Below are 21,579 nucleotides of genomic sequence, written 5' to 3' on the forward strand. Positions count from 1 at the left end.
GGGACAGGGCAAATTGGGGTCAATTTGGCTGTTTTCATATAAACGACTTCTTCTCTGAAACTAAGCATTGGAGAATTGGAGAACACTCATATTGTATTGGTAACATCCTTATGGGTTGAGGATTTAAAATTGTAGAAATTGTGGGGCTGACCCCCCTGGGGCCTTAGGGATGGGGCCAAAAATGTCAATTTTCAATTTCCTTATTAGCAACTTCTTCTCAGAAATTAAGCATTCGATACCTCTCATATTGCAATGGTATAGCATATATATGGGACAGGGATTCAAAATTGTAAAAATTGTGGGGCTGACCCCGGGGACCTAAGGGGCAGGGCCAAATAGGTCAATTTGGCAATTTTCATTTCGTGACTTCTCTGAAACTAAGAATTTACTAGCTCTCATATTGCAATGGTAGTATCCTTATGGGGTGGGGATTCAAAATTATACAAATGGTGGGGCTGACCCCCCAAGGGCCTTGAGGGAGGGGACCAAGAGTGACACTTTGGCTATTGAAATATGAACAACTTTTACTCTGAATCTATAAGCATAAGATTGCATTCATATTGTATTTGTATCATCCTTATGGGGTGGGGATTCAAAATTGTACAGATAGTGGTGCTGACCCCTAGGGGGTTATAGGGGCGGGGCCAAAAGGGTAAATTTGGCGATTTCCACAAAAAATCCATATGAAACTAAGCATTGAGCAACTCATAGTCAGATGGTATTGATAGCATCATTATATGATGAGGATTCAATATTAAACAATTTATGGGGTCAATTTTGCTATTTGTAATTGAAAGAGTTTTTGTGATAAACATGGTGATTGAGCAATACAGGCCTCCGGGCCTCTTGTTTTTGTTATGGAAAGGTAGTAGGCCTTAAACACTTTAGACTTAGATATAAGGTATTGTAAAACACATTAAACAAATAATGTTGAATTTAAAATGCTATATAAAGTTGGGCAAATCAACTAAGGTACATTTCTGTTGTAACAACTATATATATAATTATAAATTGTTTTATAAATTTTATTGACAGGATATCAGCAAAATCGGCCCAAGATGGAGGTAACCAACATTACATCTACTTCTGCGACCCTAGTTGTTCATGTGATCAGATCCGAGTTTGAGGACAAGAAGGGATTTGTAGACGTGCATATATATATATCCCAAGATAATTCTTTACTGAGGGAGCAGCGGAAGAACCTTGGTAAGTTTTACTGATGGAATTTGTGATATATTTATATACAGAGTAAATAAAAACATATTTTCGATCAGGTTTCTTTTTGAATATTTATACACTGAGGCTAGATAACAAATAAACCATAAAACTTTCTAGATCCTATTAAAATCTAAGAACCTTATCAATGCATATTATTTATCTTCTTCAGACACAGACAGTAATTTCACCCTACTAGAAGTGTCTAATCTGGCACCAGATACTACATATACAGTATCTGCGAGAGTTATCCTCCAGAACACAAGGCCATCTGCTCCAAGTGCATTGCAGATACGAACAGTTCCAGAGAATGGTATAGTTGTTTTATTTTGTTTTTCTTTTCTGTATCTGTGTTTACTTCTTTAGCTAACCATCATTACATCATAATTCTTGTTATCACTCTTTCTTGGAAAGTAGGCTGCCGCCATCTTGGATTTAGGTAGTTAAAGTTCTTTCTTAATTTCATATGTAGTATGTAGTCAAAGTTTGAAAAGCAGAAGAACTGAATTGAATTGAAGTTTGTTACTGCTATTTTTCAGACAGTTTCAACTTTCATATGTAGATTCCCCTAGGACCCTAGTTGTGCATATTGCATTTTTAGATTGATCGGTCAACAAAATGGTTGACAGGCCACCATCTTGGATTTTGATACTTGAAGTACCTGGTATGTTACCGCTAATTCTTAGAAATAACTGAAGGAATCTGTCTCAAGTTGCATATGCTGGTTTCCCTAGGGCTCTAGTTGTGCATATTTCATTTTAGGACCAATCGGTGAACAAGATGGCTGACAGGCCGCCATCTTGATTATGATAGTTCAATTTCTTTCTTAAATATCATATGTAGTATGTAGTCAAAGTTTGAAAAGCAGAGAAAAGATCCCTCTTTATATTGTCAGACATAGATTAATCTTTAATGTGCGCAAGATTCCTCTAGGATCTGGTGTACTTTTAGATTGTAGGTATACACGATGTATATATATTTACAAGGTGCTTTATAACAAAATATATGCTGATTTTCTCATTCGTGTAGTGCATGTGATCATTTTGATTTCTAAAATGAAATATTTCTATATGTTAAAACCTAGATGAAGAGGGAACAACTACAAAGATAGAAGAATCATCCCATACACCCAGCACCGAGTTAGTGCGGTAAGTATAACACCGACATATAAATATCAAAGGATCATTGACAGCTAAAAGATGCTGCACTTCATTTTATTATTCCCCTTAGTTTCAAAGTAAATATTTTTATTCACAGAAAGTTATGTATATTGCATTAGGTTAAACATTATCTATAGAAGTTTTTCAATGATGAAAAGAAAATTCATGTGAAACAAATATCAAGTGTTATATTTTTTTACATTTAATTATGCTAACGGATGTTATGCTGTGAGTATATATATATATATATACCAAAAATATGTTTGTAACTTGATTTCTTTCATACGAATGTAATACTGGCTGGTCTAGGGCAATACACTCATGCCACCAGAGGCTGTATTGCATGGCTACCCATGCAATACAGCCTCATGATGTCACAGCATCAAAAAAATTTCTATTTCCTCGGTAAAATTTAAACATTTTTTTCACAAACTTAACTGGTTTTACAATAAAAGATGCAAACAACGGAATTTTTGTTGAAAATATCACGTAATGAAAAATTGACTTTCAGTGGTGGATTTCTTCGAATTTATTTCAAAATGGTGGGATATTATAGCTGTAAAATTGCAATAAAACGCCGAAGTATGAAAGAAAAATACTTTTTCATAAGTGGATATGAAGGATAGGGATATTCTACCCTCGGGATCACAAAATGTCGCAAAACCCTCGGCAAGCCTCGGGTTTTACTACATTTTGTGACCCTCGGGTAAAATATCCCTATATCCTTCATAATTTATCTTCACTCGAAGGACTTTTATTGAAATATCACATTTTACAATTGAAAAAATATGGAAGCAAGATTGTGTAAGATAACACACATCTATGTCATGTATAATTTACCTTTGTCTCAACATTTGCATAGAGAGGTTGATGGATGAATGAATGTATAGATAAATGTTTCTTTTGCGTAAAGTTTTATATTGATATTTCAGGAAAGAAGAAAAGGTCCAACAACAACTTACCATGCTTGCAAGGTATAGATATATTTATGTGTGCTTTCAGTTTCAGGTTCAAGTATTTTAAAAATAAAAATTAAAACATGATAAAGATAAGTGAGGGAAGGTAGCAATCACACTTTAATAAAGTGTGTTAAATATGTTAAAACCTAGATAACGAGGGAAACCAAGATGCACCCCCTACACCCATCAGCAAGTTTGTGCTGTATGTACAACACTAACGTAGATATCAAATGATCGTTGACGAACTAAAAGATGCTACACTTCATTTTGTCCTTAGTTTCTAAAAAAAAAAAAAAATCCCGAGATTATACAATCAATGTATGATTCCAGTTTCTTTTTCTTTGATTTATGTTTTACGTCGACGCTTACGATCTGAATGTGTTACCCATCGTTCGCTTTTCGTCCGTGGTCTGTGGTCCGTCCTTCCTTTCGTCCGTCCTTCCGTCCGTTAACAATTCTTGTTATTGCTATTTCTCAGAAAGTACTGAAGGGATCGTTCTCAAATTTCATATGAAGGTTCTCCTAGGGCCCTAGTTGTGCATATTGCATTTTGGGACAGATTACTCAACATGATGGCCGCCAGGCAGCCATCTTGAATTTTGGTAGTTAAAGTTTGTTATAGCTATTTCTCAGAAAGTATTGAAGGGATCGTTCTCAAATTTCATATGAAGGTTCTCCTAGGGCCCTAGTTGTGCATATTGCATTTTGGGACAGATTACTCAACATGATGGCCGCCAGGCAGCCATCTTGAATATTGGTAGTTAAAGTTTGTTATCGCTATTTCTCAGAAAGTACTGAAGGGATCATTCTCAAATTTGATATGTAGGTTCCCCTAGGGCCCTAGTTGTGCATATTGCATTTTGGGACAGATTACTCAACATGATGGCCGCCAGGCAGCCATCTTGAATATTGGTAGTTAAAGTTTGTTATCGCTATTTCTCAGAAAGTACTGAAGGGATCTGTCTCAAATTTTATACATGTATGTAGTATGTTTGAAAAAGTTTGAAAAGCAGGGAAAAGACCCCTCTTTCCATTGTCAGACGTAGATCATTCTTTTGTGGGTGCCAAGATCCCTCTGGATCCCTCAAGATTTTGGAAACCCTACATTGTGATTGATCGATTATCAGTCACATGAAGAATCAACATAGCGTCTGCGCAATTGGAATCATGAACTTACACAAATCCGGGTTTATCTTCCGAAAGAGACAATCAAGGCCGCTGCAGGTGAAGAAATAGGACTTGACCACATCATTTAAAAAAAATATGTCTACTAACAGGAAATTTGCTCTTTTGCAGGAAATTCAAGGAATCCTGCCTCTCCATCCGGTTGACTCTGAGAAGAATTCGTCGGATTATCAGTCAGATGACGAAGGAAAGCAGCCAGATACAACGCCATCTATTCAAACAGTACAAGAAAAACCTAAGTTTCCGGTAATCATCTCCCCTATGCCCATCAGCAAGTTTGTGGTGTATGTACAACACTAACGTGGATATCAAATGATCGTTGACGAACTTAAAGATGCTACACTTCCTTTTGTTATTCCCCTTAGTTTCAAAAAAGAATTTTTTTCCCGAGGTTATACAATCAATGTATGATTCCAGTTTCTTTTTCTTTGATTTATTTTTTTACGTCGACGCTTATAATGTTTTATTTGCCACCAAAAATTACTGATATTTTGAGTATTTCAATACTTAAAATGCTTAGGTAATTCTATAAGTACATAAGATCTGAATGTGTTCTCCATCGTTCGCTTTTCGTCCGTGGTCTGTGGTCCGTCCTTCCTTTCGTCCGTCTGTCCGTCCTTCCGTCCGTTAACAGTTCTTGTTATTGCTATTTTTCAGAAAGTACTGAAGGGATCGTTCTCAAATTTCATATGAAGGTTCTCTTAGGGCCCTAGTTGTGCATATTGCATTTTGGGACCGATTAATCAACAAGATGGCCGCCAGGCAGTCATCTAGGATTTTGGTAGTTAAAGTTTGTTATCGCTATTTCCCAGAAAGTACTGAAGGGATCATTCTCAAATTTAATATGTAGGTTCCCCTAGGGCCCTAGTTGTGCATATTGCATTTTGGGACCAATCACTCAAGAAGATGGCCGCCAGGCAGTCATCTAGGATTTTGGTAGTTAAAGTTTGTTATTGCTATTTCTCAGAAAGTACTGAAGTGATCTGTCTTAAATTTTATATGTAGTATGTTTGAAAAAGTTTGAAAAGCAGTGAAAAGACCCCTCTTTCCATTGTCAGACGTAGATCATTCTTTTGTGGGTGCCAAGATCCCTCTGGATCCCTCAAGATTTTGGAAACCCTACATTGTGATTGATCGATTATCAGTCACATGAAGAATCAACATAGCGTCGGCGCAATTGGAATCATGAACTAACACAAATCCGGGTTTATCTTCCGAAAGAGACAATCGAGGTCGCTGCAGGTTAAGAAATAAGACGTGACCACATCATTTAAAATAATTTGTGTCTACTAACAGGAATTTTGCTCTTTTGCAGGAAATTCAAGAAATCCTGCCTCTCCATCCGGTTGGCTCTGAAAAGATTTCGTCGGATTAATCAGTCAGGTGACGAAGGAAAGCAGTCTGATACAACGCCATCTATTCCAACAGTACCAGAAAGACCTTAGTTTCCGGTAATCCCCTCCCCATCAGCAAATTTGTGCTGTATGATCGTTGACGAATTAAAAGATGCTACACTTCATTTTGTTATTCCCCTTAGTTTCAAAAAAGAATTTTTTTCCCGAGGTTATACAATCAATGTATGATTCTAGTTTCTTTTTCTTTGATTTATTTTTTACGTCAACGCTTATAATGTTTTATTTGCCACCAAAAATTACTGATATTTTGAGTATTAAAGATATAGATACATGTATAGAAGGCCTAAGAACAACACTTATAACACTTTGCGGTCCAAATCGTAATTAATATTCCCAATTTTTCAAGTTTTATCACAGACACAATAGACGATTTCGGAAATCAGAACGTAATTGTTTGTGGTGATTTTAACATTGTTTTAGACCCTGAAAAAGACTATGATAACTATTGAACCATAAATGATAATGCAGTTAGAGATTTAATTTTAGAAATAATTAAAAGTTAAGGCCTTATTGATGTTTACAGATCTCAACATCCAGATATTAGAAGGTACACTTGGCGTAAAAGAAATCCCAAGAAGAAGTTAGATTATTTTTTTTATCATTTCAGAAAATTTAGTATCTTCTATAACAAAGTCATCTATCGAACCTTTGATATCTATGAAATTTAACAATTTTAAGAAAGGAAAAGGCCTATTCAATAATTCTCTTTTATGCTATAAGGATTATTCCAGAATAGAAGAAAACTTTATTGAGAATATTGTAAAATAGTATTGCCTCCCAGTATACACTTTAAACTCGCTTTATCTTATTCCTGATTACTTAATACAATTTGTAATTGATGATCAGTTATTATTAGAGACTTTTTGATGGAAATCAGAGGAAAGACCATTTCATATTCATCTTTAAAGAAAAAGCAGCAAAAATAACTGAAGAAAACTATAATAGAACTCCAGGAAAACAGTCCAAACAGTAATAGTGAAGAATTAGAAGTTGAAATGAGAGAACTAGAAGCCATACCTTTAACAAAAACTAAAGTATTATTCGATCTAAGGCTAAGCGGTTACAGGAAGGTAAGAAACCTACTACTTATTTCTTTAACATAGAAAACCACAATTTTATTTCAAAAGTAATCCCAAATCTTCAAAAGCATGATACTATTGTAACGGAGCAGCAAGAAATTTTAAAAGAAATACGCGCATTTTATAAAGATCTGTACAGCTTCAGAGAAGTTACAAATATTAATCTTGATGAATATCTACGAGGTTGTAATGTGCCTAAATTAGATTTATCTGAAGCTACCGGTAATAGTATAGAAGGTCTTATAACACTAGTAGAAGCAGGCAGTTGGGCAGCTTTCCATAACCCAACGACAGGGCATTATTGCTTGTATCCCTATAAGGGAAATAAACCACGTAATTTAATAAAAAAAATTAGAGACCCATATCCCTTCTAAATATCACATATAAAATAGCTTCTGGAGTAATTTATCAAAGAATTAGATCTACTGTACGAAATAATTCGAGCTTACTCGGGGTGGAATTTTAAGACAAATTCCTGCTTTATATAAACAGGAATCCTGCTTAGGTATATAACAGGAACACTTGAGTAGAATAAGAGGAATTATTACAGAAATTTAGATGTAAATCAAGCGGACTTCAGCAGGAATATGAGGTGAATTATTTAAATGAGATAAGCAAGAATCCCATAAAATGATTCCGCTAAAAATCCGAATTTGCCAATGGAAAACATTCCGCCTTTGTCCATCTAAACATTCCGCCTTTGTCAGTCTAAACATTCTGCCTTTGTCAGCCTAAACATTCCGCCTTTGTCAGCTTAAACAATTCCACCTTTGTCCGTCTAAACATTCCGTCTTTGTTAGCCCAAAATATTCTGTTACTGAAGTCTGAAAACTATTGATAATAAAAGTAAAAATATCTAAACAAAAACAAACAAGAAAGTTAATAAGCAGGTTTTTTTATCAATAAACAATAAACTTCTAGAGTTTAAAAATCAATATAGTCTTTTAACCATATATAGCTTTTAGCTGAATCACAATTAATCCTCATCAACATACTTAAAATTTTTATTCCCATCATCACTTTCACCAATCAAATCCTTTCATCATTTGAATTTGCTCATAATTTTTACCGTTACTCATCATTTTCATCACTGATCATCATCATCTTGGCTACCCATCATTAATGCTATTATCATTCATCATCATCCTCATCATCTTTATTATCATTCATCACCATCATCATTATACACCATCATCATAATAACTCATCCTCATTTTCATAACCACTCATCATTATCAAAAACTTCATAGGTTCTATCAAATCTTCCTAGTAATAACAATAATTAATTAACTAAACACAATTGAGCTGTTGGTATAAATAAAGGCATCACACAACATCCATACCACTTACACCACATACACGTACCTACTCGCACATACATGTTCTCACATACATATATTCTGGTTTTCTCACAAACAAGAATAGTCAGAAGTCCTCATCTACAAACTCATCTTTACACACATACATACACATTAGAAGAAACAAGAGAGGAAAAATAAAAATAAAATAGTCAACAATAGATTGAGAGAGAAAGGAATAGAACAGATAAAAGAGATAGAGACTGGGTAAGAGATAAAAAAAAAAAGTATTTTTCCATTAATGTAGCAATTATGCTTGGTGAACATTAATTTTGCTTGGAATTGATAAGATATATGTGTTAGAGTTTTAAAAATACATAGATAAAATAAAATAAAATGATCAATCGTAATCAGGCTTATGAATATGCCTGTCCTTGTATAATATATTAAAATTATGTACTAATATGTACCGGTATAAGTATATATTCATACACAAATATTTCATGAGTTTTTCCCACTTCCTCCATTCATTTTTACATATCTGCTGTGCAGGTTCACCATTGCTGCAAGCAATGTGCATTTGAGAAGTATAATGCTCATAGATTAAATTAAAAAGTGCATGTGGATTTAAAGCTTTATGTAGACATCTTGTTTTATATATATAATTTTGTTATGATTAAAATTTCATTGTCTACTCTGTTTATTGAAGAAAGTCTATCATTCAGACACATACCAAAAAGAAAATTTGCTTATTATATTGAAATGGGATACACAAGGTATCTAAAAGTGTATCTATATTTTTTTAAATCTCTGAGTTTCCCTGCATTCCAATATGATATGAACAAAAAAATAAAGTCTGAAATTACTACGTTTTGTCTGAATTATTCAGACTTTCCTTGTGGAAAAAAATTTCGTTGTCTACTCTGTTTATTGAAGAAAGTCTATCATGCAGACACATACCAAAAAGAAAATTTGCTTATTATATTGAAATGGGATACACAAGGTATCTAAAAGTGTATCTATATTTTTTTAAAACTCTGAGTTTCCCTGCATTCCAATATGATATGAACAAAAAAATAAAGTCTGAAATTACTACGTTTTGTCTGAATTATTCAGACTTTCCTTGTGGAAAAAAAATTTCATTGTCTACTCTGTTTATTGAAGAAAGTCTATCATTCAGACACATACCAAAAAGAAAATTTGCTTATTATATTGAAATGGGATACACAAGGTATCTAAAAGTGTATCTATATTTTTTTTAAATCTCTGAGTTTCCCTGCATTCCAATATGATATGAACAATATATATTCTCACTTTCAAGATTACAGAGATAATATATTGGATTATGAACTAATCCTACTTTATATAAAAATGAGTTTGTTGTTAAAATATTTTGAACTTATACCCTGTATTGAAACCATTGTAGATTTGTGTTGTTAGTAACCTTGAAAGGATTGTTATATGTAAAAACAGGCTTTTTACCAGACCGTTACATTGGGGAAAATATCCGTAATTTATATGATGTGATGCATTATGCTGAAGATAGATATATTCCGGGGATGTTACTTCCAAGTGATTTTGAAAAAGCCTTTGATTCTGAGTCATGGATTTATATTGAGAAGGTCTTGAACTATTTTAATTTTGAGAATGACATAAAAGCATGGATAAAAATATTACACAGCAATGTAAGTTCCTCTATAAATCAAGGTGGTAATATTTCGGCCCCAATCTCCATCCAACGCAGTTGTCGTCAAGGCGAGCCAATCGCTTCATACATTTTTATTCTTTGTGTTGAAGTACTTGCAGCAAAAAAAGAAATTAGTAAAACTCAAAGCTCTGATTACTTCATAGAAAAGGCGGAATGTAACATCTATTGGAAAAATTAACATTATTAAATCACTCCTTATCTCCCAGTTTAATTATATCTTTATCACCCTTCCAAACCAGTCCGAAAGATATGTTGTCCTAAACTATTTTAGCTTTCTCTGGGACGACAAACCTCATAAGAAAATAAAAGATGTCTCTTTTCAAGACTATATAGATGGGGGATTAAAGATGTTAAAGCCTTTATAGAATCGTTGAAACTTGGCTGGGTACGTAGGCTACTTAATTCATCAGGAAAATGGACTGCGTTACTGAACTCAATGGTTGATCTGAAAAGAATACAGAATTGTGGAACTGGTTTTATTTCTATTTGTATATCTAACTGTTCAAACAAATTCTGGAAAGATGTTTTTCGAGCTTGGGTGAAAATGAATGAGTTTGATCAAAACTCAATATTGAGAACCCCATTGTGGTACAACAGAGACCTGTTTAATGGTAAAAAAATCTTTTTGTTTTCTTTTTTTTTTACAAAAATGGGTTTAATGCTGGCATATTTACATTTAATGACATAACTAAAGATCCCAGTATTTTTACATTTTATTCAATTGATGAGTTTCAGAACATATCACATTAACACAAATTTTCTCCATTATAATGGACTGTTATCAGCTATTCGACAGTTCTAGAGAGATCAAATTCACTGTTGCCATTTCAGCGAACAGTTAAACAATGTATTCCCCTGCTTTTTGATTTTTTTTTTTTCAGAAATAGAAAAGGCTCACAGAATTTTTAGGTCACCTGAGACGAAGTCTCAAGTGACCTATTCTAATCGCCTTTTGTCCGTCGTCGTCCGTCGTTTGCACAAACCTTCTAAGGCATAAGGCCAATCAAAATTGTGAATTATATGGTCTCCACCCCCCAGGGAGCTATGGGAGGGGCCAAAAGGGGTAAAATTGAATAAAATTTCAAAAAACTTCTTCTCCACTCACAGATGTGATGGAATTAAATACTCTTCATAGATAGAAAGGTCCTAAGGTCCTTTACAAAAATTGTGAATTATATGACCCTGGGGTCTCAGGTTTCCCCCTGGGGAGGGGTTAAATTTACTATAGTTTATATAGGGAAAACACATTTTTGAGTATTATTTGATCATTTGTAATAGGAAATGAGTCAAATATTGTCAGAATTATCAGTATGAGATGGCCATTGAATCCTATCAACCAATGTTCCATGACTGACCCCCAGGGGCCTTAGGGGCGGGGTCAAAAGGGGTCAAATAGGCTACAACTTCAAAAATCTTCTTCTGAAATTCTGGAAATGGTAGAATCACATACTCTTCATACATGGAAAGGTCTTGAGGTCCTCTACAAAAATTGTGAATTATATGACCCTGGGGTCTCACGTTTCCCCCTGGGGAGGGGGTCAAGTTTACTATAGTTTATATAGGGAAAAACATTTTATGAGCATTTTTTGCTCAATTTTCATAGGAAAGTAGTCAAACTTGTTTAGAATTATTAGCCTGAGGTAACATTTTAATATTATATCTATATTGGTTCTGGTCAACCCCCTCGGGGCAGGGGGCGGGGCCAAAAGGGGCAAATTGGCTAAAACTTTAAAAATCTTCTTCTTAAATACTTGAAATGGTAGAATCAAATACTCATCATAGATGGACAGGTTTTAAGGTGTTTTATATAAATTGTGAATTATATGACCCTTGGGTCTCATGTTTCCCCCTGGGGAGGGGTTCAAGTTTACTAAAGTTTATATATGGAAAACACATTTATGAGCATTTTTGCTCAATTTTCATAGGAAATGAGTCAAACTTGTTTAGAATTATTAGCCTGAGATAAAATTTTAATATCATATCTATATTTGTCCAGGTCAACCCCCTCAGGGCAGAGGGGTGGGGCCAAAAGGGACAAATAGGCTAAAACTTTAAAAATTTTCTTCTTAAATACTGGAAATGGTAGAATCAAATACTTGTATTGGATGGACAGGTCTTAAGGTGTTTTATGCAAATTGTGAATTATATGACCCTTGGGTCTCAGGTTTCCCCCTGGGGAGGGGGTCAAGTTTACTTTAGTTTATATAGGAAAAACACATTTATGAACATTATTTGCCTAGTTTTCATAGGAAATTAGTCAAACTGGGTTAGAATTATTAATCTGAAATAGCATTTTAACATCATATCCATATTGGTCATGGCAGACCCCCAGGGGCCAGAGGGGCGGAGCCAAAAGGGGTCAAAATGGTAATTTCAAAAATCTTCTTTTTGAATTCACAGATTTCATGGAACAAGATACTCTTGATAGATTGGAAGGTCTGAAGGCCCTTTACAAAAATTTGTGAATTTCATGGCCCTGGGATCTCAGATTTTCCCCTGGGGAGGGGGTCAAATTAACTATAGTTTATATAGGAAAAACACATTTAGGAACATTATTTTTCTTAGTTTTCATAGGAAATTAGTCAATCTGGGTTAGAATTATTAGCCTGAGATAGCTTTTTAACATCATATCCATATTGGTCCTGGCCGACCCCAAGGGGCCAGAGGGGTGGGGCCAAAAGGGGTCAAAATGGATAACATTTCAAAAAACTTTCTTCTGAATTCACAGATTTGATGAAACCAAATAATCTTCATAGATTAAAAAGTCTAATTAATAAAATCACTGACTGACTTCAAGGGCCTGATGGGCCAATACATAGTGTTTATATGCATGTCTTTGTTTCATTCTGTGTCTGAACTCAGGTGACCGCTAAGGCCCATGGGCCTCTTGTTACAAATATTTTATTACACCAACCACTGTCCCAACTGGAATAACGAAGTGGGGCAGCAATTTCACTATGACGCAAATACTTTTTTAGTCTCCCATAGTACAAAGCTACAATGGTTCCAACTTAGAATAATTCACCACATAACTCACAAATAATTTCCTTTTCAAAGCCAAGCTAGCTACAAGCCCTTTATGTACATTTTGTAACAAGGGACCAGAAACAATAGCCCACTGTCTATGGGAATGTATAGAGGATCAAAGCTTATTACATGAACTTGAAACTCTAATGGACATTTTATTTATTCCTTTTTCAAAAAATCTCATCTATCGGAGTTTTGTCACCAAATACTAATCGAATTGATAACGAAATAATAAATTGTAATTTTACTAAGATTATAATAAAACACTACATCTATAAGAATAGATGCTTGAATAAATCTTTAAACTTAAATGCTCTTATTAATGCTATAAAGGAGCACTTATCGGCTCTGAAATTTTAAATAATAACAACAATTAAGGGAAAAACAATTGTTTGAAATTAATTTAAGGAAATGGAAACCACAATGAGAACTTTACAATTTGTTTTCTTTCCTTAAATATGCCAATTTTTTCAAATTGATTAAATTAATTAATCTATTATATATACCAGGTATAAATATGTTTACATACACACCACATCATATGCATAAACATGTATTTACACATATATACATATTTATAACCATATTACATGTATATCAACAGATTGATTACTACAGACAATTTTCACTCATGTTTAAGTCTGTCTTTGACCCTTTCAGTGCCGAATTAAGATGTACATTTCCAGCCAAAATATTTCAATACAATATCCTTCCTCTAGAATATATTAACACTACAGTGATTGAATCTCCCTACCTCTTTTCACCTCCCCCATCTCTAAACCTCTTTTGTTTTATATCTCCATATACAGTATTCCATTTCTTTTTGTAAAATTTCTCTTGTTTCTCCATGTGTATATGAGTGTGACGGTGTGTGAATGAAGGTGAGGATGTGTGTGTATATGTGAGTGAAAGTGTGATAAGGTGTGTGTAAGAGTGTGTATAACGGTGTATGTGTACGTTTATAAAAGGCAATAATTATGATGATAATTGATGATATGATGATGAAGATGTTGATGGAAATATGATGATAATGATAAATTATGATGATTAAGATGATGGTCACGATGATGATATATGATGAAGATGATAATGATAAAAGATAATCAAGACGTGATGTAAATGATGATGATGATGATAAGTTATGATATATACTAAATATTTTAAAACAGATAAGGAATCTATCAAATATGAAACATGAAACATGAATTGATATCAACATACAATGCATTAATTATTAAAAACGAAGTTAATTACAACTCATAATATGATAACCATATTATGTACACATCAGTACTTAAGAAGAAATAAAGTTAAAACTACTAAATATAAAATGATTACATCATTATGTACATATCAGTCTAGATTACCATAAAATATGGCTCCCACATGCGGAAACTGAAACTGAAAATATACACAATATTTAATAAAATATGTAATAAACACAAACTTAATAAATAATTTAAAAAATATAAATAAAACATTGCTAATAGTACTACAACAGTTGTTTACAGTCTCAGGCTATGCATGTAACGGAATTTTAGGTCACATTTGAATTTAATTGAAAGTTCTTGTTTTGGCTGATTTTGCACGTTTTCTTTGTCCAGGTTTTTTTCCGCATGTTTGTTTTGGCCTCGGACAGTGGAAGTCAGCACGAGAGGCCAAAACAAAATTGCTGATTTTCCCTTTTTTGCTTTTTAAAAATCGATTGAAATATGCCTTTTTGTCTGTTTGAGTTTTTTCTTGCCAGATGTAGGGCGCTACATAGAAAGTTTGTGTTTGGTTAGTTAACCGAAAATTCCCTGTTCCATGTAGAGCTCTACGTAAATCTAACATTTGCATTTCTTGGGCCGGTTACGCGGTTTTGATAGTTAATGAATTAAAGATGGACCTAGTGATTGCATATTGTCTGTAACATAGGCCTTTAGCATTGAAAATAAAGAAACGGTCGCAGTGGTTGTTCTGAATTACGAAAACGGCAAAGGTGTACATTTCCTGCTTAAGGGAGGTAACCGCTATTACAAACTTAACGTTAGTATGTCATACTGTCAGCAAAGTTCCGTACACGTTTTTGGTAGTTATTGAAAATATTGGGTAAGTTATGAATAGTTTTGGGTAAGTTTTGGGTAGTTTTGGGTAAGTTTTGGGTAGTTTTGGGTGGTTTTGGGTAGTTTTGGGTAAATCGTCGTGCCGGTTATGATTGTTATGATGAAGATGATAGTTAGTAAAACTAGTATGTATACTCCATCATTTCATATATTACCCGCCACTATAATTCCCTTACTGAAGCTTTCGATTTTCGTTGGTAAGGGATTTCCAGTGTATCTCTGGTATTTGTACTGCTGTATAATGTATGCTTTATTTTGAATGATTGTGATTGGTTTATTATTTTTCTTTGTGATTGCATCTTAGCAGTGCTTTGATTACTTCTCATTCTATGTATATTCTTGTTTCATTTCTGTTGTATATAGCTGATTCAATGATGTATAATCAAAATAATACTGTATAAAGGAATAAAATATGATTGATTAAATCATATTTAGCGTAAATCCTTTTGTTCTTTCTATGTAGCTAGTTTATATTAAAATTTTGGATCCGCTGCCCGGTTTATATGTGATCATTTTTAGCTCACCTGGCCCGAAGGGCCGGTGAGCTTATGTCATGGCGCGGCGTCCGTCGTCCGTCCGTCGTCCGTCCGTCAACATTTCCTTTAAATCGCTACTTGTCATAAAGTTCTGCATGGATTATAACCAAATTTGGCCAGAAACATCTTTTAGGGAAGGGGATCATATTTTGCATAAATGGTGACCCTGACCCCCCTGGGGCAGGAGGGGCGGGGCCCAATAGGGGAAATAGAGGTAAATCCTATAAATCGCTACTTGTCCTAGAGTTCTGCATGGATTATAACCAAATTTGGCCACAAAAATCTTTGGGAGAAGGGGAACAGAATTTGTATAAATTTTGGCTCTGAGCCCCCGGGGGCAGGATGAGTGGGGCCCAATAGGGGAATTTGAGGTAAATCCTATAAATCGCTACTTGTCCTAAAGTTCTGCATGGATTGTAACCTAATTTGGCCACAAACATCCTTGGGGGAAGGGGAACAGAACTTGTATAAATTTTGGCTCTGACCCCCCAGGGGCAGGAGGGGCGGGGCCCAATAGGGGAATTAGAGGTAAATCCTATAAATCGCTACTTGTCCTAGAGTTCTGCATGGATTGTAACCAAATTTTGCCACAAACATCCTTGGGGGAAGGGGAACAGAACTTGTATAAATTTTGGCTCTGACCCCCAGGGGGCAGGAGGGGTGGGGTCCAATAGGGGATTTAGAGGTTAATATTAAAATTCCTTCAGAAAAGAAACAATGAACCTGTATTCAGAAAATTATTTGGCATTACAAACCAGGTGAGCGATACAGGCCCTCTGGGCCTCTTGTTTTCATTTTGTCTTGTCACATATACAAGAAAACACTAAATCGCACATTGCAAATCCTTCTCAGTTTCTATATACAATGTATCACTAATCATGTAATCACAAGTAAAAACGTTGTCTTGCAAGAGCAAGCTTAAATAGGCTATGTCCATCCTCGGAAGACATTTCAGAAATTAATAATATTCGTTATAGAAGGATGACTATGGATGTTTTAGGTTTACCAGGTTTATATGTGATGAATGCATTTGTATGGTTGACTGCACTCATAAACACGTGAGTGAGAATGGGAATGCTTTACCTGGTCCTGGTTTGACACGTGATGAATAGAATGATATGGATGAATGCACATTGTTGCTATTTTCAGTATATGCTACCCACCTGGTTTATAAGTGATGAATCCTTTGTATAGTAGGGTTTTATTAACACAAAAGGAATTGTGTTTTAAGTGAGAGATAAGCCTCAAACTGTACTATATGAACGGGCCTCGTTGATCTACCCTCTCACAAATATAGTTTTCGGCTTATCTCCTTAACATATATTATGAGTCATTGTAGTACCAGGGTATTTTGTGTTCTTCAAGCAATTTGAACTGACATTATCTGACAAATACAATTTGACAATAAATCATTTGGTTTTATCTATGCATATTTTTAACGAAGAAAATGAACTTATATATCAGATCAAACAAACGCATTTTGAACTTCTTCTCCAGTTCTACCAGTGCATTTTAGCTGAAACTTGAATGAAATGATCCTGACAAAGTCCCAACAAAGGTCTATTATTTTTCGGGTTGATCCGAAATCCGTCAAGTTCTCAAGTTCTTCCTGTGTAATTTAGCTGAAACTTGCATGAAATTATCCTGACATTGTCCTGACCAAGTGTTGTTAAATCCAAGATGACCGCTACAGCCGCCTTCTGAAAAGACATTTTGAGCTTCTTCTCATGTTCTACCGGTGCGATTTGGCTGAAGCTTGCCTGCCTGAAATGATCCTGATATTATCTTGACAAAGCGTTGTTACATTGATACCAAATCGAAGATGGCTCAGTACCATGACAACATATATCTACATGTACTTAATTTCTTATATTACTATTGACAGGGAAGTTACATGTAGATGACCGTTAAGGCCCTTGGGCCTCAACGTATGACATGTGGCAGTATCCAAACCATAGTCCGTTAAACCTGCCTATATTATTAGGCTTTTTTTTAATTAATTTATTTTGCCTAATATATATTATGCAATTTAAAAAGAAAACCTATAGGCAGGATATATCATTTGTCTTTTTTTAAAATTTTGCCTTATATATATTAGGCAAAAAATAATAAAAAAAAAAGCGCCTAATAATATAGGCAGGTTTAGCGGACTATCCAAACCTATACAGAGCACGTGCTATAATGTCTCTGATTGTTCGGGTACTTTGCCTGTCGATTTATGTTAACAATAATTGGGTTACCCGTTCTTTCGTTGGGTAGACTCAGGACAGGGAACACGTACATACATATACTATGTAATATCTCACGCGTGTATTGGATTTATAAGCTTATAGTTAGGCTAGAAATTGAGTAATTGTGCGAGCGTTATTCAACCTTTGTAATGTCTATTAATTAAATATTTTAACGCTACCTCAGATAACATAAAAAAATAAGGCAATTTTATGTCAAATGTCTTTTGACGGGGCGATGCAAGGTCCATTATTTGTGATATCGCATATTTTCAAGTAGCTGCAATATTGTAGCTCAAAAGACTTTTAGACAGAAAATGATGTCGTCTTTAGAGCTACAATTGGTGCCTATTACTGATAATGGAGCAAAGTAATGATAAAAACGTTTGTTGGCATTTTATCGTACTTGTTTGATATCGCCAACCTACTAGGCAATAAAACTGAACCACATAAAATATTGAATTCTCATCGAGGCATTATTTTTTTTACATAATACATATGGAGGTCTTTTCTGAAGAGTGTATATACGGCAAGTCCACAAATTGTGAATTTGACGTCTTGTGAGCGGTACGGTAGATATTAAGAATAGTAGTTATGTTTGTTTTGGACAAAAATAATATGTAAATGCATGTATACGCATAAAATACTTGGAAACCTACAGAAAAGTATAGAAAACTGTGCCCGAGTGATTTTCGGAGGCAGTGCTCCACTACGACACATAGGGACCAATTCGTACCCGACCGAAAAGTATAGTAGGCCGGGTACGTATATTCGTTCTAATTTTCAAGTAATGATACATGTATATTGTAGAACATGACCTATTCGTGGGTACTTTCTTTCGTGGTGTTGAACATAAAAATAATTTCGTGGGTTGAAATATTAGTGGTTAGCTGATGTAACAATACCGTATTCGACCCAATACGCGCCCATGTCCCTACTAGCGCCCTCCCCCTTTTGAGGCCTCAATTTCAATTGCCCGAGACTAAAACTATCGAAACTGTATAGGTGTGCACTTTGCTTCGCAATAATTTCGTTTTCTTAAGCATTTTTTCATATTTTTTTTCAACTTTTAAACGGCCGGGGCGCACATTAGGTCAAATACGGTAAGACATGTATATAAAACCAAGTTCGTCAGTAACCACGAAACCACCGACGATTTCTATTCAACGAATATTTTATGTCATACGTATTTTAACTCTTTGAAGGAGTTTTCTTCTCTTGCTAATGAGCATCAACAATAGTTATGATATTAATACATTACAGTGAAGAGGAAAGAGAACAGAATGAATATAACATTTTATTTATTTATTTCGCTGGACAACACATGAAGTAGTTAGCACATTGTAAATATCTAATTAAACAATACAGATAATCGTTTTTATGACATTTTTTCGCAGTGAAATATAAGCATAAAGGAGATATACTTCATTCCATTGAAAATGTCAATTTTGATATTTTTCAATCGGTTTTGACCAATCGGAATGCAGCATTGATAGTGAAAATATCATTTTGATTGTTACGTCATTAGTTTGTGCACAAAAATGACGTCATATTTTTGTGTAGAAATATGACGTAATGCTCACAGAAATTCGACGTAATAATCACAAGTGTAAATAACATTTGAACTAGTAGTGATGGTCTTTTGTAAATGGAAGCGAGAAAACAAATGTAATGAATAGAATATTCCCTGCTTCTTGATTATTACCAGTAATATTTCATTGCATGAAGTTGACAATTAGACATTAAAAACTACATTAGATATCAAAGTTTCCACCTCACTAGATGAAATATAACTGGTATTCATCAAGAAAACAGAAATATCATCTATGTAATTCTTTGTAATTCTTTGCGTTTTATTCACTTTATCGCTAATATAGCGAAATTAGATCATTCGCGAGTATCCGATCCACCTCACTCGATGAAATATAACTGGTATTCATCAAGAAAACAGAAATATCATCTATGTAATTCTTTGTAATTCTTTGCGTTTTATTCACTTTATCGCTAATATAGCGAAATTAGATCATCCGCGAGTATCCGATACACGTTACATGAGTGGCCAATCATCGATACCTAAATCCTAGCTGCAAGTTATATCAAAATGTAGGATTTTTGGGGTTCTGTGGACTTTTCTTGATAAAGCTTGACACCATATACTAAGATTTTCAGTAGGTCAATCCCCTTCGGGAAAATGATGACGTCATTTTTTTAACATGCGGTGGGATCAAGGTTAGAGGTTAAATATCAGAATTATGTCAAATATATAATAATACCGGCTTTGGTAGCCAGAATATCAAGATTAAAAATAAATAAACCTTAAATAAACCTTTTATTTATTATATTTTGGCATAAAGTACGTTGTTCATGTATAGGTAAATGCTTTATAATACTTTTTATATGGATATTTTGTCAGAATATCGCTAAAAGGATAAAGTTTAGTCATTAATAGAAAAAAAAAAATAAAAAAAAAAAAATTCCCCAAAATGGATTTTTACATAGTCATATACCATAACTAAGTCTAGAGTATTCATTGGGCCGATAAAAACAATGTAATGGAGTTCAGGTGTGAGTGACCTGAATATGTTTCTGGCATAAACAACTCGCGGATTAATTAGTTGTTTTGAAACTGATGCGGTTAATGGAAAACAAACCAAAAGGTTGTCAACATATATGATAATATTCCTCTGATTAACTATTCATTTACTTCTTGGTATATATAGGGTTCTTAATAATCTAGCTCTGTTTTGTCTTGGTGGCGAGATTACAGGAAATAGAAAGTATCCACTATACTGTGAGTGTATTCATAAAACGGTTTGTTGGAATACAATAAATGGATATAATACTGGTCCAACTCCTTATAGCGGGGACTTTGGTTTTGGGTGTGACAGGAACTAATTTACTGACAAATGGTGATTTTGAGGGGCCAAAGCTCTGGCCCCATTGGAGAAGGTCGGGATGTTCCTGGGCCATAAGTACCACGGAGTACCGTGGAGGGGCACAGAGTGTCAGTATCACAGGCAGGTAAATAATGACTGCATTAAGTAAATTACACAGGCAATATCTTCAGGTAAATTTGACATGAAAAAATCTTGACCTGAAATTCACATGAAATTCACTTGAAATTGAAGTCATTTTCACATGAAGAAAAATGTCATGCGAATTAAGGTCAAAATTTTCATTTGAATGTCATGTCAATTTCAGACCAATTTTAATTTTATAGTTTTATAACCTGAATTATCCTTTTGAAAGTGAAAGCTTACTTTTTTGAATACCGTTTCAAATATATAATCTTCGTCATACTTTGAGTCGTGCCATGGTATTGGTTTGAAATGTATTGAAATATGCTTCATCTTTAAAAATCTCGTACTAAAATGACATATAATTGCACGCTTTTGATTGTAGATGTTAATTTCTTAATGCAGTGTTAATCACCTGTTTAGTAAGACAGTACATGTATATAATATACGCTTATTATATTAAAAAGGAAATCATAAACTTTGTAAAATAGAAATGAAATTTTCCATAATCAAGTTATCCCTTAGAAAGCGACATCGCTTTACATGTTTCAATATCTTTGCTTTTTTCGTTTCCATCTTATGCTTTCGTAACCGCTTCATTTATTTAAAAAAAAATCATCATCATCGTCGGCGTCGTCGTCGTCGTC

The 21,579-nt window shown here is 34.3% G+C and overlaps 1 protein-coding gene across 3 annotated transcripts in view; it reads left to right on the forward strand.

Moving 5' to 3' along the window:
* LOC138331266 (uncharacterized) overlaps positions 1-21,579 on the forward strand; it is a 59,816-nt gene that overhangs the window by 26,951 nt on the left and 11,286 nt on the right. The window contains exons 9-15 of one of the 3 annotated variants that reach the window (XM_069278781.1): positions 1,036-1,206; positions 1,388-1,528; positions 2,300-2,363; positions 3,308-3,349; positions 4,631-4,765; positions 5,835-5,970; positions 6,458-6,481. In XM_069278781.1, coding sequence (XP_069134882.1) covers positions 1,036-1,206; positions 1,388-1,528; positions 2,300-2,363; positions 3,308-3,349; positions 4,631-4,765; positions 5,835-5,964 — 683 coding nt within the window. In that variant the 3' untranslated portion in view covers positions 5,965-5,970; positions 6,458-6,481. Of the gene's footprint in view, positions 1-1,035; positions 1,207-1,387; positions 1,529-2,299; positions 2,364-3,307; positions 3,350-4,630; positions 4,766-5,834; positions 5,971-6,457; positions 6,482-17,782; positions 20,937-21,579 lie in introns of those variants that run through there. The other 2 variants (XM_069278780.1, XM_069278779.1) reach the window with 2 other exon arrangements.

This window comes from Argopecten irradians, chromosome 9, assembly GCF_041381155.1.
Source record: "Argopecten irradians isolate NY chromosome 9, Ai_NY, whole genome shotgun sequence".
Taxonomy (NCBI): Eukaryota; Metazoa; Mollusca; class Bivalvia; order Pectinida; family Pectinidae; genus Argopecten; species Argopecten irradians.